We start from the raw sequence: 23,188 nt of genomic DNA, 5'->3' as shown, positions 1-23,188 counted from the left end.
TTCTGGGTGAATCAATTGTAAATATGGGTGAGATTGAAGCTATTTGGGGGAAATGGTACTTGTTCCTCATACTCCTGCGTTTTGTTGGAAAATACAATAGCTGCACTTTTCCAGTTGCATTTCGTACCATTTTGCAACTATTAGCAATGCTAAGATGAATCGGTATCCAGTAAGGGCTTGCTGACTCGCAAGCAAGGGTAATCCTGATCTTTTTATTATTCCAATACAATCATATGATCTATTGCTATTTTCAGAGCTGCAAAATGGTATTGAAGAATGCTGCTTTCCTTGATGTTTATTTAATATGGCTCCTTTATGATTGCTTAATTTTTCAAAAAGTGTTCCTTTTGTTGAAGAAAAATGCATATTCCTGAAGGTGCTAATTGGCTGTTACACATGGTTCTGTGTTAATTGTCAGAGGAGCAAATGAGCCTTTGGAAAGATCTAGCATTCAGTTGCTTCCCATTGTCCACTGTATTAATCTGGCAAGTGCTTGTTGATTTAATTTCCTGTGGCTAGATGGCATATGGTGAATTTAATCCAAAAGGTTCCTAAAGCACTCTGCAAACTTATAGACTGTATACAAGAAGCCCTTTCATATCTATTGGAGTCTGTTGTTCAAATAAATATGCTGACTATAGGTGCTTTAAAGTTGGATTAAGAGACTGCAGCTAATATACTTTTGGACAATTCTTTGTTGTATTACCTCTCCTGCCTGGGTTCATTGACAGGCCAGGGATTTCCCTTCTTCTGCATGGCCCCTCTAAATCTCCAACATATTGTTGAAGTTCAAGGCAAAGTTACTTCTACCTTCTTTTTCAGGTTCTGGATTTCTCATTTATTAAACGTATTTATTACTTACCTTTTTGGTGAGGAAATTCAAGGTCTTTCTCCCTGCAGTACATGTTTTTTGGGGTTTTTTTTTCTTTTCAAGTGGCATTGTGCACTAGATTTTTTTTCTCCATGGGCCTCTACACGTTAAGCTCTTCATAGGCTCCACTTGCTGGTGACCCTTTTAATCCTCATAGAAAACATCCTCTGTGTCTTTGCTCAGTCTGATCAACCTGGCTCACAGCAACAGACCTTGCTTTTTATTTACTGTCTTGTACCCATGATTGATCTTGACTGTAGGATTACTTCCCAGAATTCCCAGCCTTAAACTCTGAGTCTTAGTGACCAGTTAGCTGTGAGAACATAGGCCCAGTCCTTTTCAGATACCATTATTCCCGCAAAAAACTGCAGAAGGACCCTTCTGTTTGTGGTTAGGATTCTGATCTGTGGTCGTTTGTAAACGGTGCTTTCAGGAGCCCTGTCTCAGTTATCTTTGCTCTAAGATTCCAGTTTATTATAGTCCTGTAGAAAGTGAATGAATGCTTCTTGATGTGACATAACCTGGCTTGTCTCTACTAGCCTTTCATTTAAGTACCTAGCCACTCAAATCCTTCCTAGTTTATTGGTCACTGTTATAGCCCCAGAATAGTCTTGGACTTCAAAAATATTCTTTGAAATTTACATATCTGAGATTATGGGATATGCTTCTTTCCAAATTTGGGTCTAGATGCTGTCCTCTTCAGTGCATAAAGTTCCTGTTTTCCTTGGGGGGAGACGGGAAACATCTGATGATGTTCTTCAGGAACTGATTGAGCCTATATTAGTAGTACTGTTTTCCTCAGGAGAAAATGGATATTTGCCGATTCTAACTGAACTGAATAGACTGACTGACAAACTTCTAGTAAATGATGGCTTTCCTGTTGTTTGGATAGGTCGAAGAACGCTTGCTGTTATCACAAAACTCGATCTTATGGATGCTGGCACTGATGCCATGGATGTACTCATGGGACGTGTGATTCCAGTTAAACTTGGCATAATTGGGGTGGTAAACAGGTACATACATATAATTGGGAATTGACACATTATATGTTCTTTTAAAAAAACTCAATATTAAGGAATTCATTGGTTTTTCATGTATATAGACGTGGGTTTTAGACTAAACCATTTGCAGATTTTAGAGTCAAATTTGCATTTAGTTAAAGAAACTCATATAAAAGCTAACCCAGTTGTCGAGAGTCGACTGCTATGAAGGAGCCTGGTTTCAAAACCTTGCTACCCTTCTCCCTCATCCTTTCAGTTGTCCATGTCAAAAGTGATGTAGAAGCTGCTTGCTTAGCGTACTGTGTGGCTGCTTCCCATACTATATTGCTGTCAAGTGAGTAAGTCAGTCCATGGAGCAACCTTCGTAGCATCTTTAAATACAGTGTCATCTGTTTGCCCTCAGTGTATTACAACCACTTTCATATCCATAAGAAAATGTTTTCCATATCTTGTTATATGCTGTTATAGAAGAGGAATTCTGGGATAGTCGGCTAATTTTGAATGGTAGATGTTTGTTGTCCTATCAAGAAAAATGGAAGCAAACATTAGATTAATTATGTACTTACTAATTAGCTAATAATCTTATCCAACTCTAGGAGCCAATTGGATATCAACAATAAGAAGAGTGTAGGTGATTCTATCCGGGATGAATATGGTTTTCTTCAAAAGAAGTATCCGTCTCTAGCCAACCGAAATGGAACAAAATATCTTGCTAGAACATTGAACAGGTATCTCAGATAATTACTTGTTATGCAAAATGTGTAAAACAGTGATTTTTTTTTTTTAATGTAAGGCAGTGTTAGTAGCATGTATAAAATTTTATATATGGTAGTAACGTATACAATTTTATGTTAAAATGAATGTGTATATTAACATGCTGCTGTTGTATAGTGAAACAGGGAGGTCTCCTTTTTTTTGCTTCAGTATTTCAGTTTCTGATGTTACTGTGGTCTTTCTGAGTAAATGGCTTCCTTTCATTGTACAAGGTTATTTTTGCTTGTTCCTGCTTGTTTCTCCTATAAATTATGATGGAGATAACAACATAAAAATGATCTCTTCTTCCCCCTTCTGACAGGAATTTATCCTCTCCATATTTTTAGGTTACTAATGCATCATATCAGGGATTGCTTGCCAGAATTGAAAACTAGGATAAATGTTTTAGCTGCTCAGTACCAGTCTCTGCTGAATAGCTATGGAGAGCCTGTGGAGGACAAGAGCGCCACTTTATTACAGCTTATTACCAAATTTGCCACTGAATATTGCAACACTATTGAAGGAACAGCAAAATACATAGAAACTTCTGAGCTGTAAGTATGAAATTGTTCCTTAGAATTCTGATTTGGATAGTTGACCTGGATCACATTGCATTAAAAATTCAGTAGCAGAAAAGAAGAGCACATTGCTTTTAAAACCTTTATGCTAGTGTAAAATATTTTTAAGCACAGAAAAACAGCAGTTTATTACTTCCTCTTTAATTTCTTGATTTTTTTTTTTTTTTTTTTTTTTTTCTTCCCACTTTTCAGGTGTGGTGGAGCCAGAATTTGCTATATTTTTCATGAGACCTTTGGGCGGACATTAGAATCTGTTGACCCTTTAGGTGGCCTTAATACTATTGATATTCTGACTGCCATTAGAAATGCTACAGTGAGTAGTAGTATCCTGGCTTTCTTAATGTTTACTGCCCGCTTTGGGTTTGAACTGTGGTTAAAAACCAGTTGTTTCGGTTTTTGTCTGTGTTATGGGAATAGTGGTTTTAATGGAAGAATTTACATTTAAACTAGGGATTCGGCTTCTGTGGTTTTCATACGGAATATTGTATCCTCTCCAATTTTTAGTCCTTACCAAGTGTGAATTGAATTTTCTGAGAGTGTACCTCTTAATCGCTCAAAAGTTTAAAAAAAAAAATTAAAATTGGATCCTTCAAGACATGCAAAAGCATCAGTCTTTTGGTTTATCTGACCTTGAAAATGGAGTAACTTGCATTTAAGAGTCCATCTGTTTTAAATTGAAATATTTAGCACAGACTATAAGGTGAAGAGAATCATATTGGAATTAATGTAATTCATAACCGTAATAATTTAACAGGTAGATGCAAGTATGTTGGCCAGGGGTGCTCAAACTCCAACCCACGGGCCAAATGCAACCTGCAGAGCCTTGGCATCCATCCCGTGGAACTCCCCATGAGTCAGGAAATTTGGTGGTGGGGGAGCAGTGGCACAGCATATACTGCCATCCTTCCCCACTGCTAATCACCCACGTCCTATTCAGTGGATTGTGGTAGGGTCATGACCCTCCTCTGGCATGGCCAGAGTGGGGCTCGCTATGCCCTGTTCCCTCTGCACAGCTCAGGACCAGCTTATTCTCTCTTCCACTCCGCCCCCCCGCCCCCCCCACCTGAGTCTGGACCATACCCCCTCTTCCCTCCACCCAGCTAAATTGTGGCTGGGCTACACCCCTTTCTCTCCTACATGACGGGTCCATGCCTGCTTTCCTTTTACCCAGCCAGATGGGAGTTGGGCTATGCCTCCTCCCACCTTGGGGCTGGATCAGACTTGGGTCATTTTCTCACCCCCCGCCCCCCATTGGGGCTGGGCCATACCGCCTTCCCCTGCATTGCTGGCTTGGGGCTGAGGTACTCCCCCCACCCCCTTCACACAGCTGGATGGGGGCCCACTGCACCTGTCCCAGATGTTGGATTGCATCCACCAGCCAGATTCAGTCTATGGAGGGGACAGGTACTGCCCATCTGGCCTGCTGGACAGAAAGTTTGAGCACCAATTATATGGGCTATAGACTGACTAATTTGACTTTTAAGAGAGGTATTTGAGAGTGGGAGGTAGCTAATTATTATCCTTCCTCTGCAGTTCTTTTGCATGAAACACTGCTGTTGGTTATAATAATTTAGTTGCATGAAGGAAACAGATATGTTAAAGAGTGTTCATTCATAGATTTTTGACAAAATTGTTGCAAAAGGTTCGGTGATCACATGATAGATTGAGCATTTAAGTACTTGACATTTTCCCAGGGCATGACTGATCTAGGACTTTGTGGAGAGCCCTTTATAGCACTGAGTGGGATTGGATTCTTACTTGCTCCTGTTTATGTAATTTTAGTTTGGCCAATGTAGCACTTTAAAGCAGTAAATCAGCTGCATGCTAATGGGCTATAATCACCCCTGGCTGCTGTGCCACTCTAATGCATTGATGAATCTGTTCTTGCAAGTTAAATTAACAACATGATTATTTAAAGCTGATACTTCTTTATATTCATTCAGTAAAAAGTATTCTATGGTAGGGGGTATGTGTTCAGTTTATGTATTAAAACAGTAAAGCTAAAAACTTTTCCATTCAAAAAGTGTCAAGAAGGAATTAGTTGAATGCATTTATCAGTAACTGAGTGGGAAGTGTGTTGTAGTTATTACAGGCCTAGTGAAATGTTTACAGTTGGTAAGGTGTATTAATGTGCATTACTTACTGAAAATGCTTTGGTTTTCTTTTAAATATAAACTTAATGTTTACCTTTCCTGGATTTGTAATGTTTTGGATAACTATAACATTCTTCTAATAGGTTTTTTCCATTATTCCATATAAATATAATTCAAACAACATGCAAAAAGAGGTTGAGAGTAAGATGTGATTTACTTAAAAAATGCCCCTTTCTGGTCTGTATAGCCCTTAGCACGTTTTGTGTGCTACTAAAGTATACAGTATAACTACACTTTGTTTCCCTTTTTAATAGGGCCCCCGTCCTGCCTTGTTTGTGCCTGAAGTTTCATTTGAACTGTTGGTGAAGAGGCAAATTAAACGTTTAGAGGAGCCTAGCTTGCGTTGTGTGGAGCTGGTTCATGAGGAAATGCAGAGGATTATCCAGCATTGTAGCAATTACAGTACTCAGGTAAACCCAGGGGTTGATGATGAGTTAGTTTGTTTATTTTCAACACAAGATGGGAAAAGTTGCAAGTTTTTTCTTTTAAAAAGTCCTCAGCTTGTAAAAGCTGGTTCCAGTGCTTTATGACAAATATGAAAATGATGAGTGGCTTTACTTCAAGTAAAATTAATTGTCTTGTTTACTTGCTGTAAAAGAATAGGCACAGAGTAAAGCTTTTTAAAATTTGCACCTATAAAAATAGCATGTAACAATTTGTAGTTATCTCTCCAGAGGTAAGTTACATTGGAAATATGTATAAGATCTTATTCACAAAAGCTAGGAATAGTTGTTGCATTTTTATTCCTGGACAAATTGTACCTATGCTTTGTCCCAAAGCAGAAATGTGTGTACATTTAGTGAGCAGCCTAATGCACTTCTGCTTTTCTGTCATTGATTCAGTAATACAATCCCAGAATAACCGTTCAGGCGTACATTGCAATTCCCGAGACAGTGGACATGGGCATTCAAACTTTGTCCTGGGATAAATTGGTTTATCCTGGGATAAAAGCAAATGTCTGTTTGTATCCAAAGCCTTTTAACATATGAGCCTGCTAAGTGCTGGGATTTAGTCATAAAAATGTTGATGCTCAACATTAGAAGAATGCAGTTTGAGTACTGTTGTTGAATACCAAAATTAATAAAAAGGTTGATTTTTATAGGTGGAAAATTTTAGTTTAAATCTGAAAATTTAAGGCAGTCATAACAGCTGATCTAAATCTATATTCTTGGTGCCAGGCAAAAACCTACCATATTTACTTGATACCAAGATGAGTTTTTTTCCCTTTTATCATGATCATAGGATGAAGCCCCTTGTCTTGGAATTTAGTATGAGGTGGGGGGGGGGGAGGCAGCTGCTGTGGCTCCAGCCTTAACCCCAACCCCAGGTCAGGGCTGGAACTGCAGCTGTTGCCTGCCTCCTGCTGCCTCTGCACTCCCTGCCACTCCTTTTGGGCCCTTGCTGCCCCTGGTCTCCTTTCCACGCTGCTCTGTACCACTGCTACAGAGTGGGGCCAGATCTGGGGCCATGCCCCAGGCTGCAGCAGGGATGGAGCCTGCTGGTGCTGGAGTAAAGGTTATGGGGAGGTGTAGGGGCAAGTGGGGGATAGAGACTTCTGGAGTGGATGACAACGTAGAAAGTGGGGTGGGGACTTGAGGCTGTGGCGGGGTGGGGGAGCAAAAGTGGCACAGGGCAGGGCAGGTGGGGAAGTCAGGGTCATCTTGGATTTGGGTAAATGCGGTATTTAAAAAAAAATTCTACATGAAAATACATTTTTTTTTCCTTGGTATGTTAAGGGAATCAGTGCTTTTTAATGATATCTGTTATTGGACCAACTGTATAGTTAGAGCTATTAGATGGACTTTCAGGCATCAAGTGTCCTTTCTCAGGTACCATCAAGGACAACGCTTCAGCCTTGTTATGTTAACTCACAGCAAGGTGTAGATTTTAGCAATATGTCGAATAAACTTTTTTTGGAAAACTTTACAAAGTTGCTTTCCAAAGCACTTATTCCTATAGGGAACTTTTTTTTTGTTCAGAATGAATAAAAAAGTTATGTAAGAACTTTTTAAAATTAATGAGTAGTCATATGTAAAGTAATGGAAGCCAGTTTACTGTTATATCTTTTTCTTTCAAAATTCTTGCATTTCTGTTTGTTTTTTTTTCAGTTGGAAAGTTAAGCACATTATTAGAAATTTATGCTACATTCTGGCTTCTGAAGTCTCTTCCTTACTTAACCATCTGACTTTGTGTTAGATTTTTGGTTTGAAATTTCTCATCTTCTGAGTTAAGACGGGAGGGGGAAAAATAAAATTTGTTTGTTTTATAATAGAGAGCACAGGAAAATTTCTGTGTGGGTGGTAGGAAAGAAATTGCCATGAAGGCAGTTTAGTAGTAGGAATTGGGGGACAACTCTTGAAATGAGACATGAACAAGGTTATAACTACTGTAGCTATGGTTACAGATTTCATAGAGCTTTCTGAGCCCCAGTATTTTGCTCATATCCCATTTGGGTGTTCTGTACACACAAATCACTCTCAATTTGAACTGGATACTATAGTCTCAAATTTCAGCATATCCAAACTGTGTTCATGTAATGAATCAGCCCTTAATGCATCCCTGTGGACAACAACTAACAATGCTAAATATCAAATGGAACATTCCTTGATATTACCTTTTGTTACACTATTGATCCAAATCTAGAAAAAAGCCTAATTGTAACTCTACCTTTAAGAGCCTTGGACCTTGGTTGTTGCTAGTCTAATATTATGGTTTTTAAGGCTTTGGTCTAATTTATTTTTTTTTCAAAACAATATAATGATGCTACCTAAAGGTTTACTGCCTTGTATTTCAGGAATTACTGAGGTTTCCCAAACTACATGATGCCATAGTAGAAGTAGTGACCTGTCTTCTGCGTAAAAGGCTACCTGTTACAAATGAAATGGTAACTTTTTTCAGTTTTATTTCTTGACCACCCGGTATTGTCTTCTAGCAAATTGTTCTTTTGTAGTGGTAATTTCCTTTTCTTAATATTTTTATTTACTATATAATCTCTTAAGAATTTTAACAAATGTTGGGAAAAACTAAAATCTTCAAGAGGAGGAGCCAGCTAATGATTTTCTAAATCCATATTTAGGCTAAACTATTCAAAGAGGAGCCCAACATTTTTAATTTATGTTCCCTATCCTGTTCCTTGTTGTCCTTTGCACTCCCCTTACAACTTCAAGTTTTACCAGCAACTTTTCCTTCTGGTCTTGTGCCACTTGGGGTTCACTTTTTCTTTTTATCACAGTAGCTCTTCTTCTTTTCCAATCATGAATGTACTACTGAAAATAGCTTACAAACCCTATTTATTCTTCTAATGCTGCTTAATATATGCAGATGCTGAAACTGGTGTTTTGAAGTACTGATCCAGCATATTGCACCATCCCGCTGGTAGACAAATGAAAGCATGTGTGTTTAAACTGAGAACCAGTCAAAGCTTGAAGTGTCATCAACATGAAAGACTAGCATCCGCTTCTTGGCTAGGAGCATTTGATAAACGCACTGGATGATTATTTGAGTATTTCTGTAAATCTCCAGTTTCTGAACTTGTATTCTTTTGGTATCACTATGGTGATTGTTTAATTTTTTCATGTTGTCTGGAAGTGAAGAGAAATTTTATCCTTTCTAAACATGGCTATTTTCCTTTAACTTAACTACGAAGTATGTATGCTGTAGCGAGATGTGGCGTTGCATTTTTGCAAAACTTTCATCACTCGTACATAGGCAGGTGTCTGTCAGTTCCTGGAATACATTTAGATCTGATTGCCTAAAGACATGCTCAGAAATATGATAGTTGTTGACTTGTGATTGTAACAAAGAATTATGTTAACAGATATTAATATACAAAAACATTGCGCTGTTACAGAAGTAGATGTTTTCACTAACTTTTGAGACAGTTGCATGGGTTACGGTTTCAAGTGTGATGCACGTGGCTTGTTACTGAAAGTTAGTTACCTTTATGGCATCTGGTCAGCACAAAGTGAGTTGGGACTAGATTCAATCTAGTGCAGGGGTGTTTAAACTCACCTTGTGCCCCAGGTTGCATTTGGGCTGTGACTCTCCATGTGGGTCAGATCCAGGCAAGGACATAAGGAAGTGGCAACAGCGCTGCCAGCTCTGATTCTGACTTGGAGCATGTGGCAGCAGCTCCAGCCCTTTTTGCATGTCCCGTGCTGGAGCCAAAGGCATGCGGGGGGGGGGTTGGCGGCCAGGGTGGTAGGGTTGTGGCAGTGATAACAGGCAAAGTGGCTAGATGGTGATTAGGGCTATGTCAGCCTTTGCCCACCTTCCTGCCACTGATCGTCATATGCACCAGAGACCCAGGATTCTGGATTCTACTGCAGGCCATCACCCCAACTTCTCGTGGCTCAGTGTGCCAGATAGTGTGGCAGTAGAGTGTCAGTAAAAGTGTCATTTGAGTGGGGTGGTGGGTAGTTTTGAGATCACTGAAGAGTTGAATATGATGCAGTGAATGAGGTACCTATTTGCCAAGTTGTCCTTCGTCGGAAATCATATACATCTGCAAGGCAGTATGGTTACACCTCATGCTATCTGTACTTATTCAGTGTCAGCTTCATCAGCCTTTCCTAGCACTAAACTTCCTAATAAAATCTAAACTATGACTGATTTCACCCCCAGGTTCATAATTTGGTGGCCATTGAGTTAGCCTATATCAACACTAAACATCCGGACTTTGCCGATGCCTGTGGGCTAATGAACAACAACATAGAGGTAAGAAACACCCAGTCTTTTAATGGGGTGCTCTTCTTATTTAGGTGGAATCTTGAATAAGCTTTCTTCCTAATTAAAAAAAGAGCATAAATGTTGTTTTTTCTTGCAACTGATTTGTGCCTTTAGCTGCTTAATAATAATACAAAAAATGTGTAATTACAGGCTATACATATTAAGTGTCTTTATAAGGCATCTTTTTATATTCCTTTGGAGCAGCTTGAAGCATTCCTTATCCTTTTTTAATCATGTTTTTAAAAATAAGGAAATACATTGTGGTAGTATGTTTTAAATACCAATATCACTTTAGCATCTTTTTCTACATCTTATCAACAGGATCAAAACCTCACAAAACAAAGAATGCAATACATAGTGTTCATCAGAAGAGATGCATATTAGGAAAGAAATAGCTTATTGGTAATTCTCTCTTGAAGACTGAATAACTGTAGATATCAAGAGCCTGTTGTTACTTTAGATTTTTCTCATTTTGAAAAAAGATCTTAAGTACATAATCATGAAATGGTCTCCTAACAAGTAATGGGCATGTTTAACTCTGGCTCCCCCCACAGCAGTATTTAATACTTTCATTCCCATGGTATCCTTTAATTACGAAGAGATGATGCACATGCTGACACTTCTGCTTTGCTTTCAGGCTGGTTTCTAGTTACTTCTGACATCTTCCCTTGAAGTCCATTTCTAACTCATGCAAGCCCCTTACCATTTCTCTCCTTTATGCCACTTGCAGCATTATTAGCCTGCCTGTTTTCCAGGGCTGTATTTAGTACAACATTTGAATTGTTTCTTGCTAAATTTTGTTGCTGGCTGACTCCCTCACTAAAACTTAATCTTTACTTATTGCTCTGCTGGAGACTTTGCTACTGAATTGAATAATCACATTCTATTTCGAATATTTTAAAGCTTTTAATTGTCTGATTTCCCTGCTTCTTATTTTCTCCAGCCTGTTCATATCTTCTCTGCACACACCTCTCTTTAATTATTATGCATTATATCTTGGTTAATTTATCACTCCAAGGGGACTGATGATGAGAAACTAATTTTCAGTAGTTGGTCATTTTCAACATTTTGCATGGTATAGACACATGAACTAATAATTTTTGATGTTTAGAAAGAATATGTTTAGAAGTTTGAATGAAAATATAAGCTCTCTTGCCTTTTATAGAAGAACTGTATGATCTTAACAGATGCTTTAGTGTACAGGTTCTTATGAAAAAATATCAGAATGTCCATTATGCAGCAGTTACATTGTTATGATGGAATAAAATAATCAGTCAAGGAATTTTGCTTTTCATTCTTGCATGAATTTTTTTACCAAATAGAAGGTAATATTGTAAAGTGGAACAGTTGACCATTTCTGTCCTTAAACCAAGAGAAGCTGAAGAATATCCAGAGCTTTTGTGAGCATCATCTGGCTTGACATCTACTATGGAGGGCTTAGGCCAGCTACAAGCTTTTAATCCATATCAAGAATGAATTCTGTCATGGTTTAATATGAACACACACTGGAAATGCCTAATTACACTTCTAACAGATGGCAAATTAGTGTGGTTTGCGTACAAATCAATAGGACCATGAGAGATTACAGACTATTAAAACCAAAGCAGCAAGTTATCCCAATAACTAATTATCCAGATATTGTTGTCATCTTATCTGCATTTACTGTTTCAGTTCTTTGTATTTTTTTTTTTGTATAAAACTCTAAGCTCTGAGGAGTTATGGCCTCGATTCTGCAATTAAACTTTTATGGGGGGTCTGCCCATGTGGTGTAGAGTAGACAAAGTGCACCTCTGTTTGATCCCATTACAAGCATGAGGACAGGGTTGTAAAGTGTCTATAAATTTATGCTAATCTTGCCTTTGTTACTTAATAACGTGTAATTCTGACACCCTCCTGAACAAGACTCTCTGTGTAAAATGTCTGAAGAAATAAAAGTTGTCATGTTTTATCCTTATTTAGTCAGGGATCAGATTTAATTACCAGATCACTCCCATCTTTCCCTTTATGCACTCAGACATGCTTTAGCTACTGTTTTGTTCCATAGGTAACACAAGCTGTTTTCTTGTATCTTGCCTTTTGGGGCAATAATGATCAAAGTAGCCAAGCCACCAATAGAAGCTTGTCTCTCTTGATTTATTTCAGAAATGCAGTTCTTTTAACGAGGACTGTGAGGATCTAACCTGACCCATGCTAAATAGGTGCCTCTAGAACAGAAACTGAATTCTTGAGCGTAATTGCTAAGAGCTCTGCTTTCACTGTTCTGCACATCAAACAGTTATTCAGTGGAGGTTTAATATTGCCAATTAGTTTTGAATACTTATGCCTTCAGACCTGTCTTATTCAGCTATCTATGGTTTTGCTCTAGGGAAGTTGTGTTCAGCCTTTTGGACCTGCGGACCAGAAAGGCCGCCTGGGGCTGGTCCACACCCTCCCTGCCCCCCTGAGTGCTGGATTTGGGTCCTGAGATTCCAGCACCACTGCCTCCTGAGAAGTTTTGGCCCTAAGGGGGTTGGGGCAGACACATCCCCCTGTCTGCTGGGATTGGGGCCCTGGGGCCCAGCGCCACTCTTTGCCCTGTGCACGTCCAGGCCTCATCCAGTGCACAGGGCCAAGGGGCAAGAAGTTTGGCAGCAGGGGAGTGGTGCCACTGTTTTCCTATCACTAAATTTCTGGACCCATGGGATGCCTGTGAGACAGATGACATGGGACCATGGGCTGGATCTGGCCTACTCTTGAGCACGTCTACTGTAGAGCCTTGTAGTATAGAATATAAGCTACAGTAAATATAGCACATAATGCTAGCATCAGCCTCTCTGATTTAGGTCGTTGTCCCTGAAGCAATAAAGCTTGAGTGCACCTTGACAAAGTGATACATAATCAAATTTTTTGCTGGTTTGTTTTTAAAGGAGCAAAGGCGTAACAGGTTAGCTCGGGAATTACCTTCAACCATGCCACGAGACAAGGTTAGTGAATATACGTTTGTATTTATTTATTTAAATGTGTGCTTTTCAGTCTGAGCCAACCATGACAATCCCTGGTCTGATGCCCTAGTACTTAATTTTATTTCACAGGATGAAGGAGTGAATTGGAGTTGAACATTTTCTCTTGGATACAGCTTTGTGCAGATTTTAAAAACCGCCAAGAGCAAATGCACTGCCCTACGTGCATAGGGTGCATAAGCATCCTGTTTACTTAGGTGAGGTTTAATGTGTTTGCAAGTGTGAAACAGAGTGGGTCATAACTATGGACTGAGAGAGATTAATTTCAGATTGAGGGAGAGGCTTATAAAGTACAGTGTGCAAACAAGTCCCTTTTACGGCTTTAGAGGAGTGCAACATTGCTGTCTTGGGAAGAAAAAAATGAAGCAAAAAATGGGAGTTTATCCTTATGCTTAGATAGGGATCCAGTGTAGTTACTGCTCCTTCAGCTGTATACAGTCAGTGGGTTTAATTTGCCAGGTTCTCAGAACAAGTTGGGTAATTAATTAATTCACATGAAACAGAACAAAGTGGCCTGAAAAATCCTGCTTAGTTGTGGAAAAGGCCCTCTAACAATTTGTCATTATTTTAGCTTATTACAGGTACTTACGCATACTTGGTGGTCTGTAAAAGTAGAGCAAACCCAGATTGATGCAAAATGACTTGTTTGTGTCTCCAAAATGTTGGTTTAACCTTGCAGGAATTGTCACAATTTGTAACTTATATTCAATGAACTTCCAGAATGTATCCAACATAGGATCAGGGTGAATTGGGAGCCCAATCAACATGAATTGGGAACCTTAAGCAGTCTAGAGTTTGCTTTCTGTGCTCTATAACCATGCATGTTACATTCTGCTTTTGATGGATTTCATTGGAAAGTATAGTTTTTAAATCTGCAGTTTGGACATTGGGGACCAAGCAGAATGCTTGCTTGAGATAGATAGATATATTTTAAAGCGGCTCCTTTTCAAAGCCTTTGGGAAGTTTATTTTTTTTTCTGTCCATACTACCATGTTGCTTGCAAATCTCAAAGTTCCAGTGCTTTTCTGGGTGGTTAACAACACTGGTAGAGAACAATGCACAAATGTATTAGATAGGCTTTGTCTTCATTTGATTTTTTGCTGAATTTTTTACCTTTAGTCTACTAAACCTACAGGTGCATTAGCACCTGCCTCCCAGGAAACTGCTACTGCTGCTTCTGCTGAGGCTGATGGCAAGGTGTGTCCTGATTCTTTCTATAAGCATGGCATGCATGTTCTTGTGATGCACCTTGAACACAGCTGAAAGTAACTTAATATGCATGTGTGTCACTACTGGCGCAGCGTCTTCTGTCTGGATCATGTGTCCTCTAGTGCTGAGACTGCCTATCACTACTCATAACGCTGTAGGACAGTGGTTCTCCACCAGGATGCTGCTATACCCAGGGATGCTCTGAGGAACCCTCCCCTCCTTCCTCAGGGGTTCCATGATGCAGGCAGATAAAACTGCCCTGTTTGCAGGTGTGTGCCATTCACACATTCTGGTTACATTAGGGCTCTCTGATAACCCTAAAGCAGACATAGCTGACTTGGGCTGTAGCCCATCCAGCAACACCCCCCTCCCACTCCAAAAAATAAATTAAAAAAAAGCTCCTCCTGGAAACAGAAGTTCAGGGGAAAATTCTACTTGTGTGCCTCTGTTTCCAGGAAAGGGAAGAGGAGAGTAGTTTGCAAGGGGCTACAGTCCAAGCCAGCTGTCTGCTTTAGAGCAGTGGTTCTCAAATTTTTTTTTTGTACCAGGACCCATTTGTAAACATTGGCCAGTCCTGACCCAGTGCCTCTCCCTCCCAACCCACTATCTGCTGCCGGGGTTGTGGGGCATAGTGGGGGGTTCCCAAGCAGCCCCTTGCAGGCTGGAACTCTGCCAGCCTGCAAAGGAAAACCCACCGTTTCCCACATTTTTCTCCTTTAAAGGAGAATCCATTTTTAAAGTTTGTTGATCCATTTATAGAGTTTGTTCATGACCCTTCAATATATTTTTGTGACACGCTTTTGGGACACAACCCACACATTGAGAAATGCTGCTTTAGGGTTATCAGAGCTCTAATACAGGAGTGTGTGCATGTGCCACAGCCCTTTCTAGGCTGGCTGTACAAGAGCAGGCACACAGGGCAGTTTTACCTGGAGATGGAAACATGGAGGTAAGTTGAGGCAGCACTATCAGTGGTTCTCAGCTGGGGATGTTGCAAACTTTTAAATGTGGTGGAGGGGTGCCCTGACTCAGAAAAGCTTGAGAACAACTGGTTTACAATGTATAAAGATGGGAAATGGGCTGAGTATATTCAGGTAGAACCTTTGCTGCTTTCAGCTGGAGCATTTGTTTGCTGTATGTGATGGTGCAAGTGTGCAGAGCCATTATTTGCAGAAACTTCTTTCACCAAGGTAGCCTACAGTACTTTAATCAAACATGTCAAGTATCGTTTTTAAACTGCATGTTTTAATGTCTTAACAGTTAATAAAGGAGAGCAAGAGATGTTCTTAAAATGTGAGTCTCCTGCTTCCTGCAGGGAATTTTGCAGGCTCTGTTTAATGAGCTTCGCTTTTGAAGTCCCTAATCTCTGCTCACTAATTGGTTCATACTTGTACAAGGCATCCTATAATGGCTTTTTACACTTCCACACCAGTAGCCTACCTGCTTTGTTACATTTGTGTTGCATCCATGTACAACAATTGTTTGCTAATATATAGGGGTGCACCGATAGAGATTTTGGGGGCCAATACTGATAGCCAATACTTAAGGAGGCATATCAGCCAATACTGATTCGATTTCCGATACAGCTGCCTCCAGCTGGTAAGTCTGTTGTGGGGGGGGGGGGGGGCAGATCAACACCCCCTGTGGTGAGGGAGGGGGTGCAGGGGTAGGTGCTGTCTGAGCCGGGAGGGGCTGGAGAAGAGCCAGGGCTGTGCTGGGTGGCTGGTAGCAGCAGCACTGAGAGCAGAGCAGCAGCAAAACTTGGGGTGGATGCAGCATCCTCCCAGTGCCACCGAAGCCTGCTCCGAACCCAGCCCCCACCGAGAAGAGCCCTGCCCCACCCTGCACAGATACAGATCCAGGGACACATGCCACCCCACCGTGCCCTCCTGGGGTGGGAGCCGCCTCCTCTGCCCCCTCCCTCTGCCCCGCCTGGTCAGTGCCTGCTTCCTCCCTCACTGCGAGGGGTGTTGATCTGCTCCCCCATACCCCTTCCCTGCCCCCTCCCCTTCCACCACAGTGGACTTACCAGCTGCACACAGCTCTCCACACTGTTAGCTGTGGTCCTCACTGCCTGAGTGCTGTGCTGTGGCTGCACACAGCATGGGCATTTATCAGCCAAATTATCAGCCCCATCGGGCCGATATCTGATGCAGCAAATTTTTTTTATACCGGTACCGATCCGATATCGGACCAATGTATCAGTGCACCTCTACTAACACATTATTTCACAGGCAGAATCGCCTGGTGCCTATTGTACTAGGTGCAACATGTACATAACCCTGCTTGCAATGAGCTAGAATTCTCTTTAGGTGCTAGCTATTTGATTACAGGAATCATAACTGGATGTAGTAAGAATGGGCTAGGGGCAAGCACCTGAAAAAGCTGAAAACTGCACTGTTGACACTGAGTTTGGGGTGTTAGTGATGGTGTAGGTGTTCCTTAGGGCACCAGGAAGGATGGTATCAATAATTGCAGGGGAATTGCTGAAGTCTGGTGCTTTCTTGTTCACTATACAAAATATATACTTTTATGTGGGTGCACGCATCTAAATACTCTATCCTAGATTCTGTTCATTTTTAAAAGAATGCGGTGACTGATTCTGAGAGGGGCCTTGCGTGCCTGTGGGGCCACTAATTTAGAGCTGTATTCAGGAGCTTAACACCTAAATTGTGAAGTCATTAGGAGCAGAAGTCCTAACATTAGCTGAACATTAAGCTTCCTTTTTAAACCCCTTGTTGTTTCTCTTAATGCCTCTACTCTACTAATACTGTATTTACTCGAATATAAGATGACCCTGAATATAAGATAGACAATCTAATTATTGGGGATTATCTGGGAAAATTATAAGAAATAAATCACTTCAATGATTTATTTCTTATAATTTTCCAGGCATGGAATCTAAGTACAGTAAAATCTCTGTTTTCCGGCATTTTGCTAGCCAGCATCCTCTATTAACTGGCACTACACCACCACTGCGTGCAGCCACCCTGCGCTGCCATCACATGCAAGCCACGTACAATCCCCCCGTGTTGCTGCCGCTGCCATCCACCACCACCACTGCATGCACACCCCACCCCCCGGGTATTTTTAGATAACCGGCATTTTTACATTACTGGCACCCAGCATTCCCCACTCATGCTGGATAAGGGAGATTTTACGGTATTGGAGGATTGTCTTAAATTCCCTGTCTACCCTCACTGCTACATCAAGGAAAGCAGTGGATGGAGGGGAGAGGTGGCCCCCTTGTCCTGTGCCCTGCCTATTTCTTCCTCTGCAGCTATCCTGCCCCCTTGCAACCTGCACCCCCCCCCCCCCCCCAAAAAAAAACGCACCTGCTTTCAGGTGCTGCTTGGGTTGCTCCATAGTTTCATAGTTGTATAGTTGTTAGGGCCTGGAAGGGACCTTATTGATCATTGGGTCCAGCCCCCCTGCTTTTGGGCAGGAAAGGCTGCTGGGATCAAATGACTCCAGTGAAATAGGCGTCAAGATGCTTTTTGAAGATCACCAGGGTGGATGATTGTACTGCCTCTGTTGGGGAGACTGTTCCAAACCCTTGGCATTTGACTTGTAAAGAAATCTTTCCTTGTGTCCAGTCTGAAGCGATCCTCAATCAGCTTGTGCCCATTATTTCTTGTCCTCCCCTGGGGGGCCTTGGTTAATAGATGCTCTCCCAGGCCCTGATGTATGCCCTTGATTCCAGATCACAGCATGTGAGAATCTCAGCCCTTGCCTGGCCATTCAGCAGTGTCAGGCAACTGGTTCAGGGAGGTGTGAGCCTTCATGTGACGGTGCACTTTGTCAGATACTATTAATCACTTACAAAAGCCCACACACTTCCCTATTTCTGCTTGACTTCAGATTAACATAGTTAACCACCTCTTTAATCATGCTTTTAAGTAGCTGAGCATTAAAGAAAAAAAACCAAAACCTTGAGCAGTTCCACTGGTCGGTCAGAATTGGTATTCGTCCTTGAATACTTTGCTTTTAACTTGTAGGAAAGTTTATTTGCCATTTTTGCTTTCAGAACCTTTTAAACCAAAGATTGGCTTTATGGTAGTTGTGGTTTTTTAACCATAAGCACAGTAATACAGGTTTGTCTTGTTTTCTGTCTGCTCTTGAGCAGATTGTAAGTTGTATTTTGAGGCTTTTGGTGATCCAAATATGAATTGTAAATTTCTACTTCCTTTTTTTTTCCAATTAGCTCTAGGTACAAAGGGAAAAATGGTGAGCTCGGTGAATGAACAGTTTGGTAGGTGCCTAGAGAGGAATGGAAATGCTTGGATTTTGTGAATGAGAGCTGCCAGTGTAGTCTGTCATTTAGACTAATGTAACATTTGGCATGTTACTCCTGAGATACTTTTGCATCCTATGTTCCTAATGCACAGTCTACATTTAGGTGTTTTATATTCCCTATACAAGACCTGGGGGTGGAGTGGGAGGGGGGAAGGGAGGTGTCAGTGAGTCAGTCCTTCTGTGTGAGACTGCACAGGCTAAGAACTCTAGTCCTTTACTTTCAGTAACTTAGGGGGAGATTTGCTTTGCTTTTGTTTTGCCTATTTGGGTTATTTTAAATTTTTGTTTCTTGGTGTGCCAAACCAAACTCACCCACCTAGAAGGGGTTGCCTTGGAGATTGATTGCTACAACTTCAAAGCTGTGCAACATACATTTTAATACTTGGGATCATCAAGGCATGTGGTTCTTACAGCTGTTAAAAGGGACCTTTTTGTTTTTACCTGAATTGAAGCACTGGAGCAATTGTTCAAATAATTATACAAGCCCTTCATAGCTGTACTGCCTAGAAATTACAGAACCAAAGAAAAGTTGCTGCTCCCTGTTTTTGTAGGTGCTGCTGCTCCAAGATGCAGGGTAACACTTTCATAACTTCCTGCATGACTTAATAGCCTAACTTACATTTTTAAAAACAATTTATATACTTTAGACCTTATCTACATAGGATCATAGGAATGATAGAATGGTTAGAAAGCATGAGGAAGTTTATATTCATGTCCTGCCTTACACTGGCAAAAAGTATTGTGGGTCTGCTTGTGGACTTTTAAGTTATTAAATTGAATTATAATAATTCAGCTCTATGGCTCCTTGAAACAGTTTCAGATAAACCCAGAAAGGTACTTTTATTCTGTGCAGAGGAGTACATTGAGAAGAAATGAAGTACACTGGCACAGTTGAATCATTTTTAACTGGAAAATCTCCCATGTGTGTCTGATCTTTTTGATGGGACTTGAGCTGTTGAGGGTCTGATTTCCTCTTGAAGATGAAAAGTGGGTTTTTGAGACGTTTAAAACATGTTTAAAAAAAACGAGTCAGTTTGTTCACGCTGACATTGGTCAATATTTAGTGAATTGGATGAGTCTCTCTCAAGTCCTCTACCCAGAGTTAAAGGGAGAGAAAAGGTGTTGGAAGCAAAGTCTGGAATGAGTCTCAGTAAGGGATGTACACTCCAAGATGCAGACCACCACTTTTTGCCCACAGTTGAGTAGTAGTATGTTTCACTGGAGACTGCCTTTGTGGTGTCTTTGATTTTTAACTTTTTGGTGTATATTTGTATTGTGATCTTTTTGCAGGCTGTCCCTGGAGTAGGGGATGCAACACAAGAGCCCGGTACAGGCAGCTGGAGAGGGATGTTAAAACCGTCAAAAACAGAAGAATTGTTTACTGAGGAAAAGCCCAAACCAGTTTCAGTCTTACCTGCCAGCCCACAGAAAGGGTATGCTGTCAACCTGTTGGATGTGGTGAGTTGAGAGATGATGTAACTGCACCTTGTAGCTCAGATCCAGGAAACAAGACTTAAGTCTGTTTTGAATTTAGCACCTTTGGACTATGCAACTGGGGAAACAGACTGACTTCATTCTCACAGTTTTCCTACTTCACTAGTGCTGCAAAATGATCTACTGTCATTGGTAGCGCAAACACCCAATTTCAGCAGTAATGAATGGATAGGCATTTTCACTGTCAGGGACCTTGAGGTTGTGAAAAACAGAACATCAGTCAACTAAAAAATGTTACGTTTTTTTCTCTTAAAGGGCTTTTTTTTGGAGGGGAGGAGGGGGTACTGCATTGTACCTTTCCTTTGAAAGTTACATTCTGCTATCCAAAGAAGTGAAATGTTTTAAACAGTGTTTACAGGTTAACTTTGTTTTGCTTTTTCATATAGCCTGTACCTGTTGCACGCAAACTCTCTGCCCGTGAACAACGAGATTGTGAGGTGATTGAACGACTTATTAAATCCTACTTCCTTATTGTCCGAAAGAACATTCAGGACAGGTAATGCCTCATGTTTTCTGTATTACCACTCTTATCTCCCAAAGCTATGTACACTTTTTTCAGCAGCAAGTGATGGTCGGCATCAGGTTGCTTTTATATTGCTTTGTCTTGTTAGTGAGATGGACAATATAATCATTCTGCAAGAGTAGAAGTTGTGAAATTTTATTTCTCATCAAACTGAAGTCATTTGCTAAGGAGAAGAGTGCACTGTTTCAGAGTGTGTAGTATTGCTTTCTACTTCTTTGGGGGATCCGTATTATATTGCACTGCAAGCTCCCAAAATTGGTGGTGGGGCAGCATTAATTGCCATTTCCCTGCTGCCAAATTTTCAGGCAAGGTAGAGCCCTATAGGCTGGATAACATGGCCCTACATGGTAGATTGGATGCACAGGGTGGTGTGGGGCCCCTTCCTGTTGTGTGGGGCGAGCACAAGGCAGTGTGGGAACCGATGCATGGGGCCAGATCCGGCCTGCAGAGCAGCCTTTTGTCACTCATCTGGCTCATGAGGCCAAAAGGTTGAGCCCTACAGCTGTAGGGCATGGCAATTAGTGTTAGGTGGATTGTGGTAAAACCCCAAGTATAGTTAGGCTTTCAAAACACTCAACTTTTCAGCTATCAACCATTCAACTAAGGAAGCTCATGTGGAGCTCTTATGCTAAAGTATTTCAGTCCTTGTCCATAGGAGTTGAAGAAGCAGATATCCAAGTGTGCCATACATACAAGTTGTACAATTTTTTATGACGTTATTGCCTTTAAAGCAGATCGTGGTTCTGTTTCAATCTAAGGAGCAAACAGAGCAGTAACTGCATGATTTTATTAATACTTTGTAGGAAAAAAGCAATATATTCTCTTTTTTTTGTGTATAATTTAAAAAAAAAGAGAGAGAGAAAAAATCTAGAAGATGGAGGTTAAATCAAGTTACTTTGCCAGTACTGCGGCCACTGCAAAATTGTCACTCCAGAAGATTTTCTCCAGAAAATTCTTCAGTATTGTGTCTAATGTAGGTTTTGCAGCTGTCTTTGGGGCAGAGGCTGCATGGTGTTCCACTGGAATGTTACTGAAAAGTTTAGTTGACTTATTCCTGATCCTTACCCTAAATCAACTACTACTTAACTTTTATCTCAGTACTTTTAGTTAAGCAGCATTTCCTTTTATGATTCTGAACAAGATTTCTCCTTGTTATGCACTTTTTTTCCACATTCATAGATGGGGAACATTTACATTGTAGTTGCTCTTACATTCAAAGCTATGTAATATCTACTGCAGAGATATATTTTGAAAATGCCTGTTTTTGAAAAGAACATTCTGTACCTTTCTGCATAGAGGCTTTTACCACAGTGTTGCCTCAGGCCCTTTCCATCCAAACGCAATTTTGACCTGAGTTTAGTGGTACATTCAGTCTAAGCTAGCTGGGTCACTAAGGGCTATCGGCAGTAATCTTGGGTTTTTTTCTGCTTAGGTTAGTAGTGTGCCTACTTGTAATGAGGGCACAGACTAAAGCACAAAATCAGTTCCATAGGCAGGCTCTCCCACAGTTCATAGAACAGCAGTTTACTGCAGCACAAATGGAGGGAGGCTCATTGAATAATTCCACCGGCCCTGCACTTCATTGTTTCTGGGAGATGCCATGAAGGGTTGGTCTGGGAAGGGCTGTGGCATGACCAGGGACTCCTGCCTGCTTTAAGGTTATCAGAGAGCCCTAATGCAGGCAGGAACATTCACGTGCTGCATTCCTTCCCAGTCGCACCATGGTACCCATGAAAGGGTCTTGCAGCATCCTGACAGTACAAAAAAAGTGCCTTTTGTTTACGCAGTGCTGAGCACATTGGGGCTGTTCCATAATTAGGGCTTGTAGGCAGTTCAGTAATATATATTATAATAGCATTATCTCACCAATTCCCATCTAATTGACCCCTTCCTTCCCCCCCTGAATTTGTTTTGGAAGAGCTGTGCTTGTGCTGTTAGATGCCTTAAACATTGTGTCCATTCCTCTTCTCCCTTCCATCTGGTCCACACTACATAATTTTGAGGGCAGAATGCAAGTTCTGCAGACAGAACTGTGAGCTGGCAGATTACCAGCAGCAGAATATGTATGTAGACCCTTGTTCTCTCTACTGGGGTTAGTGACCCATTCAATGGTGGGTGCTTTCCCAAGATGCCCTTCATGCTGTGCCAGCACAGCTGCTGCAGTGGGACCTTGCAGGTGTGAATGCCTTTTGGCAGCAGAAACAGCTATTGTATAGGTAAGGCCTTAGTTATCTTGTACTGAAGAGCTGTCTTAGTGTTTCAGCATGCTGGGCTTCCTGGGGCCTGATCTTGATTGACTGCTCGTTCTTACTGTAATAAAAAATATATTATGCTTTCTATTATTTGAACAAAGCATAGAGTCCCTTCACTTACTGTAAAGTACAGTCATAGAATCTTGGAAAATTGGGGTTGGAAGGACCTCAGGAGGTCATCTAGTCCAACCCCCTGCTCAAAGCAGGACCATCCCCAACCAGATCACTCCAGCCAGGGCTTCGTCTAGCTGGGCCTTAAAAACCTCTGAGGTTGGAGATTGTATCACCTCTGCATGACCCATTCCAATGCTTCACCACACTCCTAGTGAAA

The 23,188-nt window shown here is 41.1% G+C and overlaps 1 protein-coding gene across 4 annotated transcripts in view; it reads left to right on the top strand.

Moving 5' to 3' along the window:
• Positions 1–23,188, top strand: part of DNM1L (dynamin 1 like) — a 62,136-nt gene that overhangs the window by 32,850 nt on the left and 6,098 nt on the right. For 2 of the 4 annotated variants that reach the window (XM_019489431.2, XM_006276343.4), the window contains 11 exons: positions 1,764–1,884; positions 2,469–2,600; positions 2,973–3,179; positions 3,396–3,516; positions 5,611–5,766; positions 8,151–8,240; positions 9,980–10,072; positions 12,991–13,047; positions 14,203–14,280; positions 19,879–20,046; positions 20,469–20,578. In XM_019489431.2, coding sequence (XP_019344976.1) covers positions 1,764–1,884; positions 2,469–2,600; positions 2,973–3,179; positions 3,396–3,516; positions 5,611–5,766; positions 8,151–8,240; positions 9,980–10,072; positions 12,991–13,047; positions 14,203–14,280; positions 19,879–20,046; positions 20,469–20,578 — 1,333 coding nt within the window. The remainder of the gene's footprint in view (positions 1–1,763; positions 1,885–2,468; positions 2,601–2,972; positions 3,180–3,395; positions 3,517–5,610; positions 5,767–8,150; positions 8,241–9,979; positions 10,073–12,990; positions 13,048–14,202; positions 14,281–19,878; positions 20,047–20,468; positions 20,579–23,188) is intronic. The other 2 variants (XM_019489432.2, XM_006276344.4) reach the window with 1 other exon arrangement.

Source organism: Alligator mississippiensis, chromosome 4 (assembly GCF_030867095.1).
Source record: "Alligator mississippiensis isolate rAllMis1 chromosome 4, rAllMis1, whole genome shotgun sequence".
Taxonomy (NCBI): domain Eukaryota; kingdom Metazoa; phylum Chordata; order Crocodylia; family Alligatoridae; genus Alligator; species Alligator mississippiensis.
The sequence above is the reverse complement of the archived record's forward strand: the minus strand, read 5'-3'. Positions and strand labels throughout refer to the sequence as shown.